At 41.7% G+C, this 19657-nt stretch overlaps 2 protein-coding genes across 2 annotated transcripts; one reads left to right on the top strand and one right to left on the bottom strand.

Moving 5' to 3' along the window:
* Window positions 1–928: 928 nt before the first annotated feature.
* Window positions 929–2394, top strand: bbip1 (BBSome interacting protein 1). Its single transcript, XM_064962027.1, has 3 exons — window positions 929–1036; window positions 1243–1307; window positions 1857–2394. Exons 2-3 carry the CDS (start codon window positions 1262–1264, stop codon window positions 2018–2020), a joined length of 210 nt encoding a protein of 69 aa, XP_064818099.1. The 5' UTR covers window positions 929–1036; window positions 1243–1261; the 3' UTR covers window positions 2021–2394.
* A 68-nt stretch (window positions 2395–2462) lies between these two features.
* Window positions 2463–18434, bottom strand: pdcd4b (programmed cell death 4b). Its single transcript, XM_064962037.1, has 13 exons — window positions 18327–18434; window positions 17638–17744; window positions 16961–17272; window positions 15076–15079; window positions 13115–13208; window positions 12847–12960; window positions 12410–12631; window positions 5483–5580; window positions 4558–4672; window positions 4036–4143; window positions 3726–3836; window positions 3349–3488; window positions 2463–3252 (listed from the first exon to the last, which is right to left on the bottom strand). Exons 2-13 carry the CDS (start codon window positions 17678–17680, stop codon window positions 3192–3194), a joined length of 1422 nt encoding a protein of 473 aa, XP_064818109.1. The 5' UTR covers window positions 17681–17744; window positions 18327–18434; the 3' UTR covers window positions 2463–3191.
* Between the last annotated feature and the right edge of the window lie 1223 nt (window positions 18435–19657).

The raw sequence follows: 19657 nt of genomic DNA, 5'->3' as shown, positions 1-19657 counted from the left end.
CCACTGATATTCAACTAGTAGATGATGCCACTGATATTCAACTAGTAGATGATGCCACTGATATTCAACTAGTAGATGATGCCACTGATATTCAACTAGTAGATGATGCCACTGATATTCAACTAGTAGATGATGCCACTGATATTCAACTAGTAGATGATGCCACTGATATTCAACTAGTAGATGATGCCACTGATATTCAACTAGTAGATGATGCCACTGATATTCAACTAGTAGATGATGCCACTGATATTCAACTAGTAGGCATGAACCACCTGAATATTGATAATCATTCGATTTTTCTTGAAGGTTGGATGATCTTGAAAAATGTATTGTTATAACAACAACATTTTCAAACACCTAGCACTTGGAAAATATACAGGGTCAGGGGTGGTCAACCCTCTTGGAGAGCAAATTACATTTTCTTCCAGCCTGATTTTAAAGAGAGTTCACCCAAATTACAAAATACAAATGTTTGTGTCCTTACCTTGAAAGCAGTCTATGGACAAGGAGAGTTCAGTCTATAATTTGGTTACCCACTGTCATGAACCGTTAATATTAACATTTCCTGTGGAGAGCCTTGGTGTACTGGTACATGTCCGTGGCACATGTCACATACAACTTTCCACCTGAGAACAGGGATCAATCCCTACTTCTTTTTGAATTCTGAGAGCTCGTTTCATGTTCAAAACCTCCTGTGGTTTTTATTTTGCACTGCCTACCTCTACATATGACATATCTTCTCACTCCTTATTTTCTCTCTAGGCTAGATAAGATATATTTAAATTAAATTATGTAAAGAAAATTCGTGATTTCTGTCTTTATCACATTTTCTCCAGTTATGATGTGTAGTGTTTTTTTTTTTTTTTTTGATTTTATGAACTCAATATAAACTTCCAACTCTGCCCACCAGATGGCTGCAATGCGATGCACTGTTTCTAAACCGGGTCGTAAAACCGTAGAAGAAAAAGCCAGCTGACAATCCCGGAAAGGAGCAAACATTGGTTTGTTTGGCTTAGCAACCCATCACCCTGAGGTAATGTTATGGTTATAAATCAATTTCGCGACGATAACATCACGTACCTATATGACTGAAGAAGGATGAATAAATATGTTTTGAATCATCAGTGACTAAATACATCGTGTAGTAGCTAACTAAGCTCAACAACAGTTGCTAGCCATCTTATCGTGCCTTAATATTTTGCCAGATGCCAACTATAATTATTCATGCTTTTATTTCAGCTGGACCTAACAATACATAATGCCTGAAGTCAAATCGATGTTCAGAGAAGTGTTGCCCAAACAAGGTGAGTAAACGACCATTATCAATAAAGTCTGTGGTATAAATGAGCAATTTCGTCTATCATGCAACTCAACACAGCCACCCCTTCACTTCTGCAGTGACGTTAGATGCTCTAAAATACCGTAAACACATTCCTTTCAGTCGAAGGAACACTTCGAAACACTGCCAAGTGTGTGCCGACCGATGTTATGTTCCTTCAGGTTTTTACTCCTACTGAAAATACTTATCTGCTATCTACTGTTGAAACCGGTCACTGACCCCAAAAGATACACCTACACGTAGCCCACCAGATTGGTTTTCTCTTTACCTGAAAAAGTAACTACAGTATGTTCAGAGGAAAACTGCACAGTGCTACAAGAGTTTACCATGTTGATTATATTGATCATAGTATTGAGTCTATTCTATTAAGACAGTCTTGGTAAGTGTACGAGTTGGTTCATTCCTAGGCTTGTGGCATGCAGGAAACCTGGGTTTGTCTTATTTTCTGGATGCATTCTGATAACTAGAAGCCAAGCCTGTAACTTCTCACTCTTGGTTATGTTACCATCCAAAGGGCAGTTGTCCATGGAGGATGTCCCCACCATGGTGCTGTGTAAGGCCAAGCTGATGCCTCTGAAATCAGTCACCCTGGAGAAACTGGAGAAGATGCAACTGGAGGCCCAGGAGGCCATCAAGCAACAGGATCTGGCACTGAAAGAGCAGCAGGAGACACAGTAGACATGCAATGGCAGCCCATGGAGTAGTAGGGTCAGTAGACACAAAATGGACAATAGCCAGAGTAGTTTTATTATCAAGCAACAGGAACTGAATGAGCCACAGTGGAGGACAGTAGCTACACAAGTAGACACAAAATGGACTACAGACAGAAGATATGGATACAATGGAGGGCAGAGGTTCACACTAGTCACAACCTAATATTGCAATATAGCAATGTTGGCATCAATCTCATGGATTATTTTGATTGCTGTGAATGTATAATAGCCTTGTAATTATGGGAAGTCTTATTTCTTGAGAGAAGTTGCATTGGAGTTTAGGTAAATAACATCTGTTGTGAACATGTTCTTCAAATAAAAGATTTATTTCCCCTTTTATGTGATCTAAAGCTAGTACCATGATTCAAGTCATCTTTCATCTACACACAAAGACATTGACAATAGAAAACATTTTGTATAGCAATTTATTTAACTTTTGACAATCAGGGAGCAATTAAGACTTGGTACATTTCACAACAGTGTTCCCCAAATATAAAAATAAACATTCTGGACACCATTTTGTTGTGAAATGATTGCAAACCAGTTCCCAATCTCTTATCTTAACTTTATTTTTTATTAATTGCCTTGAGAAATTAAAAAAAAAAAGAAAGTCAAGCACAGCATAGAAATAGACTAGTCTGGTACCCAGATCTGTTTGTGCAATGTTGCCCAATTTCCTATGATAGAAGTTGTGTAAAACAGCACAAACAGATCTTGAAACCAGGCTAGAAACAAGACAGCAGCTGGTGAGGGAAGGTGTTGCTTCGAACCAACAATCTGTCCCCCCTTTTCATTAAAAAGCTTTATACACAAACCAGTTTAATTCTTGTACAAACACTTTCATCTAGAACAAGAAAGGAGTGGCAGTGAAATAAAGAGAAAATATAAAAACAACATGGAATGACTCGTTGAGGTGTGGCACTTTCTGGGTTTTTAGCTTATACATGTATACTCAAACACCTTAAATGGGTGTATCGTCTAACTTTTCTTCAACTAAAGAACAAAGTGCGATTTTACGAATTAAAAAAAAAAAAAAGTACATTCTTTCACTGTTAAGGAAAACAATAACTGACATATGGATCATAGTAAAAAAGTAGCTTCAGTATAGCGGAACATCTCTGGCACAAAATGGCTTCTCAGTAGCTTTCCAATTTGAAGCGACCTCCGTCCCCCTCGCTCACAAATCTCTTCCGGCCCCTGTGAAAATAGCCAAAATCAGTACATCTCCATCAATCTTAAAACATGGATGTGTGTGAGAGAGAAACAAAAATAGCAAATTAAAAAGACACTTACCGACTAGGACAAAGATCCCTCAGCTTTTCACAGATGAAGCCAGTACTGAAACTCTTGTCGACAAACTGCTCCAAGATGAAGTACGCACGAGGGACGTCGATGTTGATTTCAGCTATGTCCATGTAAACTCTTTCGTATCCCTGCAAACAAAATAATTATCATGTAAACAGTGACTTTCAATGTAATTCCAATGAAAACAATAAGTGTGGAACATTTTATAGATCACATCAATGGTAAACAAGGAGATGCAGTTGATTTTTAGGTAAAAAGTATTATATATACACCATTGGTTCTCGACCCACAATAGTTTCAACACCAGGTGGCGCCATATGCACTGCAGTAGTATAATGTTACCACCAGGTGGCACTCAAGCTCACCCTTCTCATTTGGTCCACAGTGATGATGGAGGACACCCACAGAAACTTCAGCAGCTGCAGAACCATTTTGAACGTTTTCTCCCCTTTGGATTCTAGGACCATGACTATGGCCTATTGATAATAGGAAGACAAGGTGAATAACTTTTCTTACAATCAACTAAGGAAAATTCAGTATGTCAGTTTGATATTCTCAAGCAAAACAACCCTCCAACAGAGAGTACATTTCCAATGCACCTACAGGTAATACATTCATACAAGATAGCATGAAAACTGGGGAAAGAAAAACTAGACAACGGATGCCGTGAGTTACCTCATAGACAAACTCATGGTGGAAGTGTGGCACCTCCAGTTCTCTCAGACACCTCTCTGCTTCCTTGTTGTCTCCAGACAGAAGATACTCCTTCAGCAACAGGGTCATCTAATACAAGTAGAGAAAAGGGGATATCCAAAGTCAATGTATGCCCATTGAACACCTGAGGTTCATCGATGACAACAAAAAGGCCTGCTCATAGATAGGGAATAGGAAAAACACATGAAACTAAGACCTAGTTCAGCAACGGCTGAGATATTCACGTGAAGGGTGGCATGTACATCAGAGTAGCCGTAATGGACGTGTCGATATCATGTGATCACTGGAGACATCAGTTAAACTAAAGCAGGTCTTGATGACCTCACCCTTTCATAGTGAAAGCTCAATGAAATTACAATCCAATAACTTAATTTGGAGAACAGCACAGACAGGATTTAAATAGCTGGCAGACAAAGGACAGAGCATAGAGAACACACCTGACAAGCAGCTCGTTCCGTCCTGTATAAAATGAGCAGGTCTCACCTCTCTGACGAGCTGGGTGACAGGTCTCTGACCCCCTCCTGTTCCCCAGAGGTTGTCGATGCGCAGGCCGCCCAGACCCATCTTCAACAGCACCGCCGCCCGGTCCAAGGCCGCCCTATATGGAAAAACACATGGCGACAAGTCAGCGTGGACGCTGTCATCATTCAGTCAATCATCCACCTCTACCTCCCTCGTTCATGGAATTATCCTTCCCTTAGTCATGAATTCTGCTGCCCTGGTTTATACCCTCTCATTCCAAACTCCCATAAGCCATCCCTCGGGATCTATTAGATTTCCCTCAAATTCTCTCAATGCATTCATAGAACAAAGACATTTAATTACGTAAACTCTGCCTAGCAACAAGCCACCAACTAGTCTGTAATCCATGTGTGACACTCCCCCAAAAGCTTCACTCATTGGTCTCTGTGAATACGCCCACCAAATTACAAGGCGAAACACAACATAACCCAAGGGGTTCCCAAACTTTTTGGGGCCGGGGGACCCCTTTTATGATAGCAAATTCATCAGGGACCCCTCAATATCAGAACACAACTCCAACTTGAGTGTAATAAAACATTTTTTTATTACGATTGCTGCAGTGCATGCGAAGTCTCAAGACCTGGGAAAGAATATTTTAAAAAGGCCCACCCCTCTGCATCGGAGAGAACATTTTGCCATTTTAAAGCTCATTTCCTGAAACTCCACACATTTTCCCACAGAGCAGGCAATTTTAGAGTAGAGTTGAAAAACTGGTATGGAGTTGAAAACTGAATCTTTGATGGAGTATTGTAGATCTCTGAGAGCCTCCCAGACCTTGTTGTGCCTATAAGGGTATACTGTAAACCCCCTCAACAACATCTCCATGATCATACCACATAGACATGCGAGAAGGCGTTTCGTGTTTAATAAGGACACCAACACATACCTTGCATGGACACAGTCGACTCTCCCCTTGTAGCCGTCTAAGTAGCTCTTGGAGAGGATCTTGTCTTTGACAGCCCGGGCAATGAATTGGCCGACGAGCTGAAAGACAAAAAGAAAACACTGTTAACACACACTGGTCTCGAACACTGTTCTCTCTGGTCCACCCAAAACAACAGAACAGGAAGTTAGCTCTGCCAACAAAGAAATCAAAATAAAGAGGACAGACTGAACTGTTGCCAGATAGCATGCCCATGGGCCTGAAATATCCTGCCTGCAGAATAATGTCATCCATTTGGAAATAAAGCATCATGGAACACATGTAGGTGTAACTGCACAGCCATAAACCATTATAGTACGATACACACATTTTATAATGAATTACTGCAGAGGCAAATAGACAACAAATCACTTGCATTTAGCATCAAAGTAGGCCAATGGAGAGACCAGAGGCTGGATGGATGCATAAACACTTGTTGTTTGGGATGAGGTGACAGTGACAATGTTTGTTGACATGCGTCAGAGATATGAGAGAGAGCGTGACGGGGAGGAGAAAAGCCAGAGAAAGAGCTGGCCTTGCTGTTCTGGACAGGACAAACTGGACAAAGCCTGTTGCTAACAAGCCATTGTGTCTGTGCAGACAAGAGAGCCCCAAACTCATCTGACCAGAACCAGTCTGGAAAGAGAGGAATGAGAAAGAAAGAGACTGCACAGTCAGGGGGAAGAACAGAGAGAGGGTGGCCTTGCAGGGAAGTGAGAGAGAGTAGGAGGACAGACACGTGAGAGAGAAAGTGAGAGAGGGAGGGATGATAAATAACCCTTCTATCAGCCTCCTACGCTGAGCTGGCATTTTGTGCCTGGCGCTGCCGAGACAATGAGGCGAGAGATCGCATGTCTGCTCTGTGTGGACGGGGAGAACAGAAAGAAAAGAGCTGAAACTCACCATCGCTTTCTTTCAGTCTTATCTACAGTAAACAGTACCACAGTGTTATTCAATGGTGTAAAGTACCTAAGTATAAATAATTTAAAGCACTACTTTAGTTTTGTACTTTAGGAACGTAGTGGAGTAAAAGTTGGAAAGAATATAATGTACTTTTTACTCCACACATTTTCCGACACCCAAAAGTATGTTACATTTAGAATGCTTAGCAGGACATGAAAATGGTCCAATTCACACACTTATCAAGAGAACATCCCTGGTCAGCCCTACTGCTTCTGATCTGGAGGACTCATTAAACACAAATGCTTAATTTGTAAATTATGTCTGAGTGCCCCTGGCTATCAGTAAATATATACAGTACCAGTCAGAAGTTTGCATACATCTACTCATTCAAGGGTTTTCTATATTTTTACTATTTTCTACATTGTAGAATAGTGAAGACATCAAAACTATAAAATAATACATCATGTATCATGTAGTAATAAAAAAAAAATAAGTGGTGAACAAATCAAAATATATGTTATATTTGAGATTCAGCAAAGTAGTCCCCCTTTGCTTTGACAGCTTTGCACACTCATGGTATTCTCTCAACCAGCTTCATGAGGTAGTCACATGAATGCATTTCAATTAACAGGTGTGCCTTGTTAAAAGTTCATTTGTGGAATTTCTTTCCTTCTTAATGCTTTTGAACCTGTCAGTTGTGTTGTGACACGATAGGGGTTGTATACAGAAGATAGCCCTATTTGGTAAAAGACCAAGTCCATGGCAAGAACAGCTCAGATAAGCAAAGAGAAAACAGTCCATCGTTACTTTAAGACATGAAGGTCAGTCAATAAGGAAAAGGTCAAGAACTTAACATTTCTTCAAGTGTAGTCATTGTAAATAACAATTTGTTCTTAACTGGGCTTGCCTAGTATAAATAAAATAAATAACCAAGTGCTATGATGAAACTGGCTCTCATGAGGACCGCCACAGGAAAGAGTTACCTCTGATGCAGAGGATAAGTTGATTAGAGTTACCAGCCTCAGAAATTTCAGCCCAAATAAATGAAGTAACAGACAACTGTTCAGAAGAGACTGTGTGAATCAGGCCGTCATGGTCGAATTGCTGAAAGGAATTTGACCAAGGAGGAGAGAGATGGAGCACTGCATCAGATGATCTGGCCTCCACAATCACCAAACCTCAACCCAATTGATATGGTTTGGGATGAGGTGGACTGCAGAGTGAATTAAAGCAGCAAAAAAGCACTCCGCATATGAGGGAACTCCTTCAAGACTGTTGGAAAATCATTCCAGGTGAAGCTGGTTGAGACAATTCTTCAACTGGGCTTGATTGAGCTTGCCTGGCGCAGTGGAACGGAACACACAAAGTGGAAACCTTGTCCACCTGGCACTCTGAGGCAAATGTATTTCAAATACTGTTTGAACCCAGCCCTGTTATGCACACAGGGTACAGTACAACAACAACATACATCCCACACAGTAGTGACACCAACAAAAGCATTGCATCTGGGACAAATCATTCACCAAATCTTGTAATGAATAAACTGTCATGATAAAAACACATTGATACAACAGCAGCTAAAATGGGGAGAAGTCTGTCCATAATAAAGCGCTGCTCTGCATTCTTAACAGCACTATCAACAAGGCAGGTCCTACAGGCCCTAGTTTTGTCGCACCTTGACTACTGTTCAGTCTTGTGGTCATGTGCCACAAAGAGGGACAGGAAAATGACAATTGGCTCAGAACAGGGCAGCACGGCTGGCTCAGAACAGGGCAGCACGGCTGGCTCAGAACAGGGCACACGGCTGGCCCTTAAATGTACACAGAGAGCTAATATTAATAACATGCATGTCAATCTCATGGCTCAAAGTGGAAGAGAGATTGACTTCATCACTACTTGTTTTTGTAAGAAGTGTTGACAAGTTGAATGTACCGAGGTGTCCGTTTAAAAACTACTAGCACACAGCTCGGACAGCCATGCATACTAGAGGTCGACCGAGTAATCAGGGCCGATTTCAAGTTATAACAATCGGTAATCAGCCTTTTTGGACGCCGATTACATTGCAATTCACGAGGAAACTGCATGGAAGGCTGACTACCTGTTACTCGAGTGCAGTGTCAAAAGGACCTTGTGGCTGCAAGGAGCCAAGGTAAGTTGCATTAAACTTCTCTTATAAAAATTTAAAAAAAATCTCTTCACAGAATCACTAGTTAACTTAGTAATATCATCAACCATGTGTAGTTAACTAGCTTGTCCTGCGTTGCATATAATCAATGCAGCTCCTGTAAATGTATCATCGAACCACAGACTACGTCAACTTCGCCAAACGGGTGATGATTTAACAAAAGTGCATTTGTGGAAAAAGCACAATTGTACCTAACTATCAATGCCTTTCTTAAAATCAATAGACAGAAGTATATTTTTTAAACCTAAGAAATTCATGTTAACAGGCAATATTAACTTGGGAAATTGTGTCACTTCTCTTGCATTCATTGCACGCAGAGTCAGGGTATATGCAACAGTTTGGGCCGCCTGGCTGGTTGCGAACTGTGAACGAATTTGCCAGAATTTTACGTAATTATGACATAACATTGAAAGTTGTGCAACGTAACAGCAATATTTAGACTGGATGCCACCCGTTAGATAAAATACTGAACGGTTCCATATTTCATTGAAAGAATAAACGTTTAGTTTTCAAAATGATAGTTTCTGGATGACCACATTAATGACCAATGGCTCGTAGTTCTGTGTGTTTATTATAATTAAGTCTATCATTTGATAGAGCAGTCTGACTGAGCAGTGGTAGGTAGCAGCAGGCTCATAAGCATTCATTCAAACAGCACTTTACTGCGTTTGCCAGCAGCTCTTAGCAATGCTTGATGCACAGCGCTGTTTATCACTTCAAGCCTATCAACTCCTGAGATTAGGCTGGCAATACTAAAATGCCCATTAGAACATCCAATAGTCAAAGGTATATGAAATACAAATGGTATAGAGGGAAATAGTCAACGCATCATAATTCCTATAATAACTACAACCTAAAACTTCTTACCTGGGAATATTGAACCTCCAGATTTCATATTTTCTCATGTTCTGAGCAAGGAACTTAAACGGTCGCTTTTTTACATGGCACATATTGCACTTTTACTTTCTCCAACACTTTTTGCATTATTTAAACACGTTTTATTATTTATTTGAGACTAAATAGATTTTATTTATGTATTAAAGTTAAAATAAAAAGGGTTCATTGTTCATTCAGGATTGTTGTAAATATTATTACAAATGAGAAAAAAAAATTGTTGGCTGATTAACTGGTATCGGATTTGTTTTGGTCCTCCAATAATCGGTCAACCTCTAATGCATACCCCACAAGACATTTTACACTGCTGCTACTCTGTTATTGTCAATGCAGTCACTTTAATAACTACCTACATGTACATAATACCTTGACTAACCGGTACCCCCTGTATATAGCCTCGCTATTGTTATTTTACTACCGTTCCATTTGTTACTTTTATTGGCTTACTGGTGCGCTTTCATGCCGTCCCTAGGAGGGGTACGTCACTTGAGTGGGTTGAGTCACTGACGTGATCTTCCTGTCTGGGTTGGCGCCCCCCCTTGGGTTGTGCCGTGGCGGAGATCTTTGTGGGCTATACTCGGGCTTGTCTCAGGATGGTAAGTTGGTGGTTGAAGATATCCCTCTAGTGGTGTGGGGGCTGTGCTTTGGCAAAGTGGGTGGAGCTATATCCTGCCTGTTTGGACCTGTCCGGGGGTATCGTTGGCCGGGGCCACAGTGTCTCCCGACCCCTCCTGTCTCAGCCTCCAGTATTTATACTGCAGTAGTTTGTGTCGGGGGGCTAGGGTCAGTTTGTTATATCTGGAGTACTTCTCCTGTCTTATCCGGTGTTCTGTGTGAATTTAAGTATGCTCTCTTTCTCTCTGAGGACCTGAGCCCTAGGACCATGCCACAGGACTACCTGGCATAATGACTCCTTGCTGTCCCCAGTCCACCTGGCCGTGCTGCTGCTCCAGTTTCAACTGTTCTGCATGCGGCTATGGAATCCTGACCTGTTCACCGGACGTGCTACCTGTCCCAGACCTGCTGTTTTCAACTCTCTAGAGACAGCAGGAGTGGTAGAGATACTCTGAATGATCGGCTATGAAAAGCCAACGGACATTTACTCCTGAGGTGCTGACTTGCTGCACCCTCGATAACTACTGTGATTATTATTATTTGACCATGCTGGTGATTTATGAACATCTTGGCCATGTTCTGTTATAATCTCCACCCGGCACAGCCAGAAGAGGACTGGCCACCCATCATAGCCTGGTTCCTCTCTACGTTTCTTCCTAGGTTTTGGCCACCGTGCTTCTACACCTGCATTGCTTGCTGTTTGGGGTTTTAAGCTGGGTTTCTGTACAGCACTTTGAGATATCAGCTGATGTACGAAGGGCTATATAAATACATTTGATTTGAGCTCTATTCCACATCAGTTAACTGATCTAAGCAGTAGAATCAGACTAAAAAAAACAAACAGGTAAAAATACACCTTTTGGAACAGCGGGGACTGAAGAGACAAAGGTACAGACCAACGCATATTGTTGTACGGTGGTATTATACATGTTGTATTGTAGTGATGTAGTGGTGTATGGTGGTATTATACATGTTGTATTGTAGTGATGTAGTGGTGTATGGTGGTATTATACATGTTGTATTGTAGTGATGTAGTGGTGTATGGTGGTATATGGTGGTATTATACATGTTGTATTGGTGTAATATTGTTGTATGGTGGTATTATACATGTTGTATTGTAGTGGTGTCGTGGTGTATGGTGGTATTATACATGTTGTATTGTAGTGGTGTAATATTGTTGTATGATGGTATTATACATGTTGTATTGTAGATGTGTAATATTGTTGTATGATGGTATTATACATGTTGTATTGTAGTGGTGTAATATTGTTGTATGGTGGTATTATACATGTTGTATTGTAGTGGTGTAATATTGTTGTATGGTGGTATTATACATGTTGTATTGTAGTGGTGTAATATTGTTGTATAGTGGTATTATACATGTTGTATTGTAGATGTATAGTGGTGTAATATTGTTGTATAGTGGTATTATACATGTTGTATTGTAGTGGTGTAATATTGTTGTATGGTGGTATTATACATGTAGATGTGTAGTGGTGTAATATTGTTGTATGGTGGTATTATACATGTAGATGTGTAGTGGTGTAATATTGTTGTATGATGGTATTATACATGTTGTATTGTAGATGTGTAGTGGTGTAATATTGTTGTATGATGGTATTATACATGTTGTATTATACATGTTGTATTGTAGATGTGTAGTGGTGTGATATTGTTGTATGATGGCATTATACATGTTGTATTGTAGATGTGTAGTGGTGTAATAATGTTGTATGGTGGTATTATACATGTTGTATTGTAGTGGTGTAATATTGTTGTATGGTGGTATTATACATGTTGTATTGTAATATTGTTGTATGGTGGTATTATACATGTTGTATTGTATATGTGTAGTGGTGTAATAATGTTGTATGATGTATTGTATTATATGTGATGTAAATGCCTTAATGTGTTTGGACCCCAGGAAGAGTAGCTGCTGCCTTGGCAACAGCTAATGGGGATCCCTAATAAATACCATGTTTGAACAGTGCGTCTGACTTTACAGTAGATCGGAACGGTCCGATGACCATTGTAACTGTCAAGCTCTTATTTTATGACCCGCATATAGAATTTCCAAACAGAACATATGCGTTCTGTTCTGAGATACACCGGTCCAGTTTGCATGCAGAACAGAACACAGAAGCACAGCACAAGCATAAAAAGACACCACAGACACACTGCAGTGCGCCTGCTAAGTCACTCAAACATTCACAAGGGCACACGGTCAATTAGACATTTTCACAGATACACCCAAACACTTCTATTGTTAGACGGCGCGATATCACACACACTACCTGAGGGGCTCCAGGTGTGTCCAACACCAGGTCAGGCAGCTCCCTTAGTAACTTGTCAAATGAGCTCTCCACGTCGCTACGGCTCAGCACGCGGCCACACAGGTCCGTCAACAGCCTGGACGTCAGCTCTCTGTGGCTGGCCTTTGCCTCCAGGGCCAGGCTCACAGCCAGCATGGGCACCCCGCTAGACATGGAGCCCAGGTTGAGTTCACCCAGGAGCTCCTACAGAGGGGAGAGAGGGGGATGGGTTTTGGTCAGATGGAGTAAAGAGTCGATCATGGAGAGAGAGGGTATTGGCCAAGAAGAGGGAGTGGGCTCATAGGGTCAAATCAGAGAACATAGCTACATCATAAAAAAGGCAGAAGCAGGTCCACCAGTGTTTAGGACATTAAAAGAACTAGTTTGCCCTACAGAAAACTCTGTTGAAGTTAACCTACCGCTACTTCATTGGTGTCGCCGTGTTCAAAGTACTCCTGCACGATGGGAGTGAGCGTCTTCTCAAAGACCCCCTCCTCCAGTGGCGGAACCACCGTCTCATACACACAGTTCTCCTGTAGACAACGAAGCCGATCAAGACTGGATACCGAAAAACTTGTATGGTTTACTTAAGGCCCCGAGTTCTCATGAGCAGGTAAAACTCAGGTACAATTTGGTTAGGACCCTAACGCAGACGGTCATAGGTCCAATATAAAAATGGTCCAATACCTGAGCTTCGTCATAGTTGGGGTCTTTGACGTCGACCTCCTCCAGGTCGTACACTTCTCCAGGTGGGCCCCACACCCCTTTGCCCCCGCCCCACCTGACAAAGAACAAGGACAATGCCTGTGATGTTTTCAAAACAGAAACAGTTTCATGGTGCAAAATAGTTTAAATCTGTAGCAAAACGTTAAAATATTATAATCCAGCAGTGTGATTTAAAAGATGCAATATGCAGAAATTGCGCTGCCATTTCCTGGTTGCTAAAATAGTTTGCGACAAAACAAGTAAATATAGTGTAGAGAATCATTGTACCATCTAAACCACTGAAGTGTCTTTTCCGTAGCCCAAAATGTTGTATTTCAACTGCAAAGACAAAACAGGAAGCATAGAAATCGCCACATATACTGAACAGAAATATAAAAAGCAACATGCAAAGTGTTGGTCCCATGTTTTCCATACGCACAAAAAGCGTATTCTCCCAAATTATGCGCACAAATTTGCTTATATCCCTGTGAGGTGAGCATTTCTCCTTTGCCAATATAATCCATCCACCTGACAGTTGTGGCATAACAAGAAGCTGATTAAGCAGCATGACCATTACACAGATGCACCTTGTACTGGGGACAATACAAATCCACTCTAAAATGTGCAGTTGTGTCACACAGAATGCTACAGACGTCTCAGGTTGAGGGAGCGTGCAATTGGGAAGCTGACTGCAAAAATGTCCACCAGATCTCTTGCCAGAGAATTAAATGTTCATTTCTCTACCATAAACCACCTCCAATGTCATATTAGAGAATTTGTCTGTACGTCCAACAGGCCTCACAACCGCTGACCACGTGTAACCACACCAGCCCAGGAGCTCCACATCCAGCTTCTTCACCTAAAGGATCTGAGACCAGCCACCCGGCTGGTAATAAAGTATTTTTTTGTGGGGAAAACACATTCTGATGCACTGGGAAGCCAGGCCCAGCCAGTGGGCCTATGCCCTCCCAGGCCCACCCATGTCTGCACCCCTGCCCAGTCATGTAAAATCCATAGATTAGGGCCTAATGATTTATTTCAATTGACTGATGTCCTTATATGAACTGTAACTCCATAAAATCGTTGTTTATATATTTGTTCAGTATAAAAATAGCCACAGAATGCTCCTTTCTTCAGCAATGTGCATTATAAAAAGGGGCTACTGTTGATGCATTGCTCAGATTAAGGTGAAGTCATCCCTAGACATTGGTTTTAGGGTCAGTTTCGCATTTCCCCCGCTTAGGGTTAAGGTTAGGATTTAGGGAAGGCAAGCTGATCCTGGATCTGAGTCACCCCAGAGCTTTCGAAACATACTACTATCCAGTAGCCGATATGTGGTCACCTGCAGCGGGTTGACATTACAATGCAGCCTACATTTGACCGGCACACACACACTGTGCTGACAAAGGAAAGAAGATCAACAGTACCCCATGTACAATATACAGCACGGCACACACACAGCACGGCACAATATACAGCACGGCACACACACAGCAGCCTTCTGTGCTTGAGACAGGATGTCTCCAATACAACTGAAGTGAAACACTGAAAACCACCTTCTCCAGAAAGACAGAACATACGTCACAAAATACCACAGGCAGTAAGAGACACAACTGATTGCGGAAGCCAATACGAAACATTGCAAACAGGAACTGGCCTAACTATACAGGGGTACAGATAAGGGGAGCACAACAATACCCCCTTCCTCGATATGACACTTCCTATATAGTGTGTGTTGTCAGAAAGGATAGCACTTTAAAGGCTCAACTGGTGACAGACCACATATTTTTAAAAAGGGGTCATTCCTCATTAGTAAGTAAGTGTTTACACAACGCCACATCTGTTGGTGGCTCTGTAGAAACAGATTGCCAGTCTATTTAAGAAGAGAGCCATTTCCAAAGCAGCTCAGCTTGTCTAGGCCTACATGTTTTAAACCCCCCCACCCTCCTATAAGTCCCACCCAGTGTGTGTGTGTGTTACATTTCGCCTGTATATAGCTCTGCCCCTTTAGAATGTTGTCTGTGCCGTGGCTGATTCCGGAACATGATGTACCTATTACCCTTGTTGCCCTGAGAGATTCCACCCATAGAATAGTTTCGGTTACGCTTCCAAAACCTTACACCACTAACTTTTACAGGAGCCCCTAAACCACAGCGGGACCTAGACTGTGTTCCAAACAGCACCCTTACTCCCTTTACTATAGTGAATAGGTTGCCATTTGGGACAGAAGCCCAGGCATTTACATTGACATCATGGCACAGTTCTTTGGTTACATAACTCAAAAATCAGTCTGTGCCAAGACAATATGTCTCTTTCCTATCAGAAAATAACTAACTGTGCTTCTGAACTAACTGTACTGTGCTTCTGCAAGATGTTATTTTGGCAATGGGGACTGACATCAAAGGCCAAGAAAGATACTGCAGTTTCATTTTATCAGATAAGAACTGAACCAACCAGTTCAAAAGGTGTCTCAGAGCATGAGTACAGGTCTGGGATCAGATTCCCACATTTCCACATAATCATATCCATTAAGATCTAAAAAGGCTAAACTGATCCTTTATCAGCACTCTTACCCTGAAAGTCACTGTCAATATGGGACCAGAGGACAGACAGCTGGGGGTATGGCAAGCTGCTCTGCCTACAGCCCAAATGACACCCTATTCCCTATGTAGTGCACTACTTTTGACCGGGGCCCATAGGGATCTGGCTAAAAGTAGTGCACGATATATAGAATAGGGTACCATTTGGGACACACACTGACTCTGCTGAGAAGCAGCTTCCTCTCCAGTAGTACATGCATGACAATTCAGCAGTTATGTATAAGGTGATTACAAAGTAGTAAATAGCTTATCACCTTGAAGATTAATATGCATGCAACTATAAGATTTAAAAGGAGTCAATCATGTCATTGGTAAACAAGCCAGGCTAGTTGGAGCTGTTGGCCACCATGGGAAGGGGAGGTGATGTCATCTACAACAAACCACCATGCTCTTACCATCTAGGTTACTTTATTGTTATTGCCTAGTTTGCATGTCTTTGGACAAATGCTCAATCTTGTTTCAGTTATCCAAATCTGTTAGACAAAGAGCCATTGGTTAGATATTATAATGGCCTGAATTATGGAGCCTCTATTAGTAATATGATTTCAATCTTATTTTTGACTCCAGGAAGGATCTTACATCACCCACAAATCATCTACAAAGTCAGTCACCTTCAAGGTCATAGGTCATAGGTCTAGTGGAAACTTCTATCAGGAAAAAAAAAGTATTCAGCGGATGGATGCCAAAAGGAGATAAGAGTTGTGTTAATATAAGTGAATGTGATCGGATCAGCCTCACCTTGCCATTATTTTTTTTTAAACACGCTAATCGGTTTACTACTGGGCTGGCAGTTGGAGAGGCAGGGACAGATCTCTTGGGGACTAGATCATGAGTAGCCTTGATTCCAGCCAACAAGAATATGGTGTGATCTCTGGTCACGCAAGACTAGGACACACGACATTGTAACTCTGTAGGCAATGATGTGTTATTCCTTGAAGAATATTTTCGCTCAAAACACTAACTTGTTGCTTATCAAGTAATGCAGCAACAGTATTAAACCTGTTATGTATTACATTATTCTATAAAATGTTAACGTCCCATTACTGGTCTTTGGTAGGCTTCAATGGCCTTACCTTCCCTAGCCGTGACTTCACGTTATCACAAGTAGGCCTGTTAACACCACATCATCACATAACCACATAAATAGTCACTCCCCCATTCCTTTCTCTGATAGTCCTCTTCCATTTAACATTATATATGTTTTTAACATCGACATAACTCCCCATACCTTTCTTTGGAAGTCCTCTTCCCTTCCCTGCCCGAGACTTCCTGTCCAGCAGTTTGCTCTTGGGGCTGGTGGGGGGTACGGTGCCATTAGTACCCCGGGAGGGGTCCCCGTTCTCGCTAAACGAGTCCCCTCTCCCAGAGTCTCTAGAAGAAGTCTTCCTCAGCCTCCTCTTCGCTTTGGCTTTGAGACGGGCCTCGTGGATACTGTTAGGTGCTGAAATCCAGTTGCCATTTATTTCATTCTTGATGTTTTTGGTGATAATGCCGTTCTCCTCTTCGCCCGATAGGAAAGAGTCACTCAGATCGTCTGCGTCTGTTGGCAGGGGGTGAAAGAGGTGATGGAAGACAAGGTAAGAAGGCAGTTTGACTGATTTACCAGAACAAACTCTATTTGCAGATGTTATATTTCATGACAGAGGTTATGGGTAACTATAAGGTCATTTGATGTTCACAATGCACTAATTGTCTTATAAACATAGTTTTAAAGTGATAGTGTGTGTATTTAATATAATGCATTATGTTATTCTTGGCTATATAACATGTAAGGCCAGCAGAATACAAATCATGATCAGTGGTTACAGAAACCGCTGCAGTCACTGCAAGTTAGAGTCACCAGTAATCATTGAGCTACTTCCGCATCAAAAGTCCAGCCAGACTAGACTGGTAAAGATAACTTACCAAGGGGGTTAGCGTTCAGCCATGCCTCGCAGTCAGTTGCCATTGTTTTAAAAAGTGGATTTGGAGCAGCGGAAATGCGTGCGAATAAAAATAAATTATGCAGACACCTAAAATGATAAAATAACGTTTCAATTAATTTTGATGTGCATTAATTTCATTGGCACGTCAACATGTCCAGACAAGCCCCCCCACCCCTGACCTAATTCATGCATTGATAATCTCCAGACTAAATACAAATCGGTCTACAAAATGTTTTTGGAAAGCAGCAAAGCAAATCACTTCTGTCAGTTAATCGCAAACTCCTGCTGCGACGACGCACCACTACGCAGGCAAAACAATGACCGCATCGTTGTGCAGAAATCAATGACGAGTTATTACACGGTAAAAATGGTAAGCATTGAAACAACAAGAGTTAAATACAACTTAAAGTTGATGCACTCTATATATAATTTATATTTCAGGGATAAGTTGTATATTGTCATTAGCGTTGCAGTTATCACAAAGTTGAAGGCTGCCTCGATTGTTGTCATTTGGCAGCCCAAGTCCCAAGCGACGGGAAAATGCACGACAACAACAAAGCCAGCTATATTGCAGTAGGTAAAATCATTTATCGTCGACTTAAAAGAGCTGCTCCATAATGTCATACATTAGCTGTCTATCTTTTGCGTATCCAAAGGAAAATCACTGACCGTGTCTGCCGTTGAAGCTTCTAGTTGATGTGGGTTTTAAATTCTGTTGTTTTTATGTTGTATACCCAGCAACACTTGGCATAGAATTGTGTTTGAGATATACGATTGGCTGACCTTGCAAACGTGTTGTGAAGAGGGCACCAATCAAAATCCCGGATGAGACCTGGCTTCTCGTATTTTCTGTAGGGTCGACTTCCTAATGATGTATTGCTGCCCCCTATCGTTGGGGTTGCAGAGTAGCAACAATGCGTTTTTGTAAAACACTATTGCTGTAATAACGTCTTATAATAAGCATTTTTGTGTTGGAGAAAAGGTAAAATAACATTCTTTGTTTTATTTGAAACCCAACAAAATAAGCCTAAGTCCTAAATGGTGCAATGTTAGACCCTAAAATAGCTAGAACATTTAGTTCTCAAACTTTTGGGGGCCTGGGACCCCTTTTGTGATAACAAATTCACCAGGGACCCCCTCATAATCAGAACACAAGTCAAGTGAGATAAAAACAGCATACAAGGAGTACTATGACTGGCAGTGCATGGCCGGATGAACCTAATCTCAGCCCTGGGAAGGAACATTTTAAAGGCCCATGTCTTGTCATCGGAAAATACATTTAGCAGTTTTCAAGCTAATTTCCGGCAATTCTGCACATTCAGTTATGGGGCAGAGAGATGTTTTTGTTGTTGCAGCTTTAAAGCTAATATCAATCAAATGTATTTATAAAGCCCTTTTTACATCAGCCAATGTCACAAAGTGCTATACAGAAACCCAGCCTAAAACTCCAAACAGCAAGCAATGTAAATGTAGAAGCATGGTAGCTAGGAAAAACTCCCTAGGAAGGCAGGAACCTAGGAAGAAACTTAGAGAGGAACCAGGCTCTGAGGGGTGGACAGTCCTCTTCTGGCTGTGCCGGGTGGAGATTATAACAGTACATGGCCAAGATGTTCAAACATTCATAGATGACCAGCAGGGTCAAATAATAATAATCACAGTGGTTGTACAGGGTGCAAAAGGTCAGCACCTCAGGAGTAAATGTCAGTTGGCTTTTCATAGGGGATCATTTAGAGTTCGAGACAGCAGGTGCGGTAGAGAGAGAGAGAGCCGAAAACAGCAGGTCCGGAACAAGGTAGCACGTCCGGTGAACAGGTCAGGGTTCCATAGCAGGCAGAACAGTTGAAACTGGAGCAGTAGCACTGACCAGGTGGACTGGGTGACAGCAAGGGTCATCGGGCCAGGTAGTCCTGAGGAATGGTCCTAGGGCTCATGTCCTTAGAGAGAAGAGAAAGAGAAAGAGAGAGAGAGACAGAGAGAGAGAGAGAGAGAAAGAGAAAAAG

This window comes from Oncorhynchus masou, chromosome 5 (genome assembly GCF_036934945.1).
Source record: "Oncorhynchus masou masou isolate Uvic2021 chromosome 5, UVic_Omas_1.1, whole genome shotgun sequence".
In the NCBI taxonomy this organism is placed as follows: Eukaryota; Metazoa; Chordata; class Actinopteri; order Salmoniformes; family Salmonidae; genus Oncorhynchus; species Oncorhynchus masou.
This window is presented reverse-complemented; position numbering and strand designations above follow the sequence as displayed.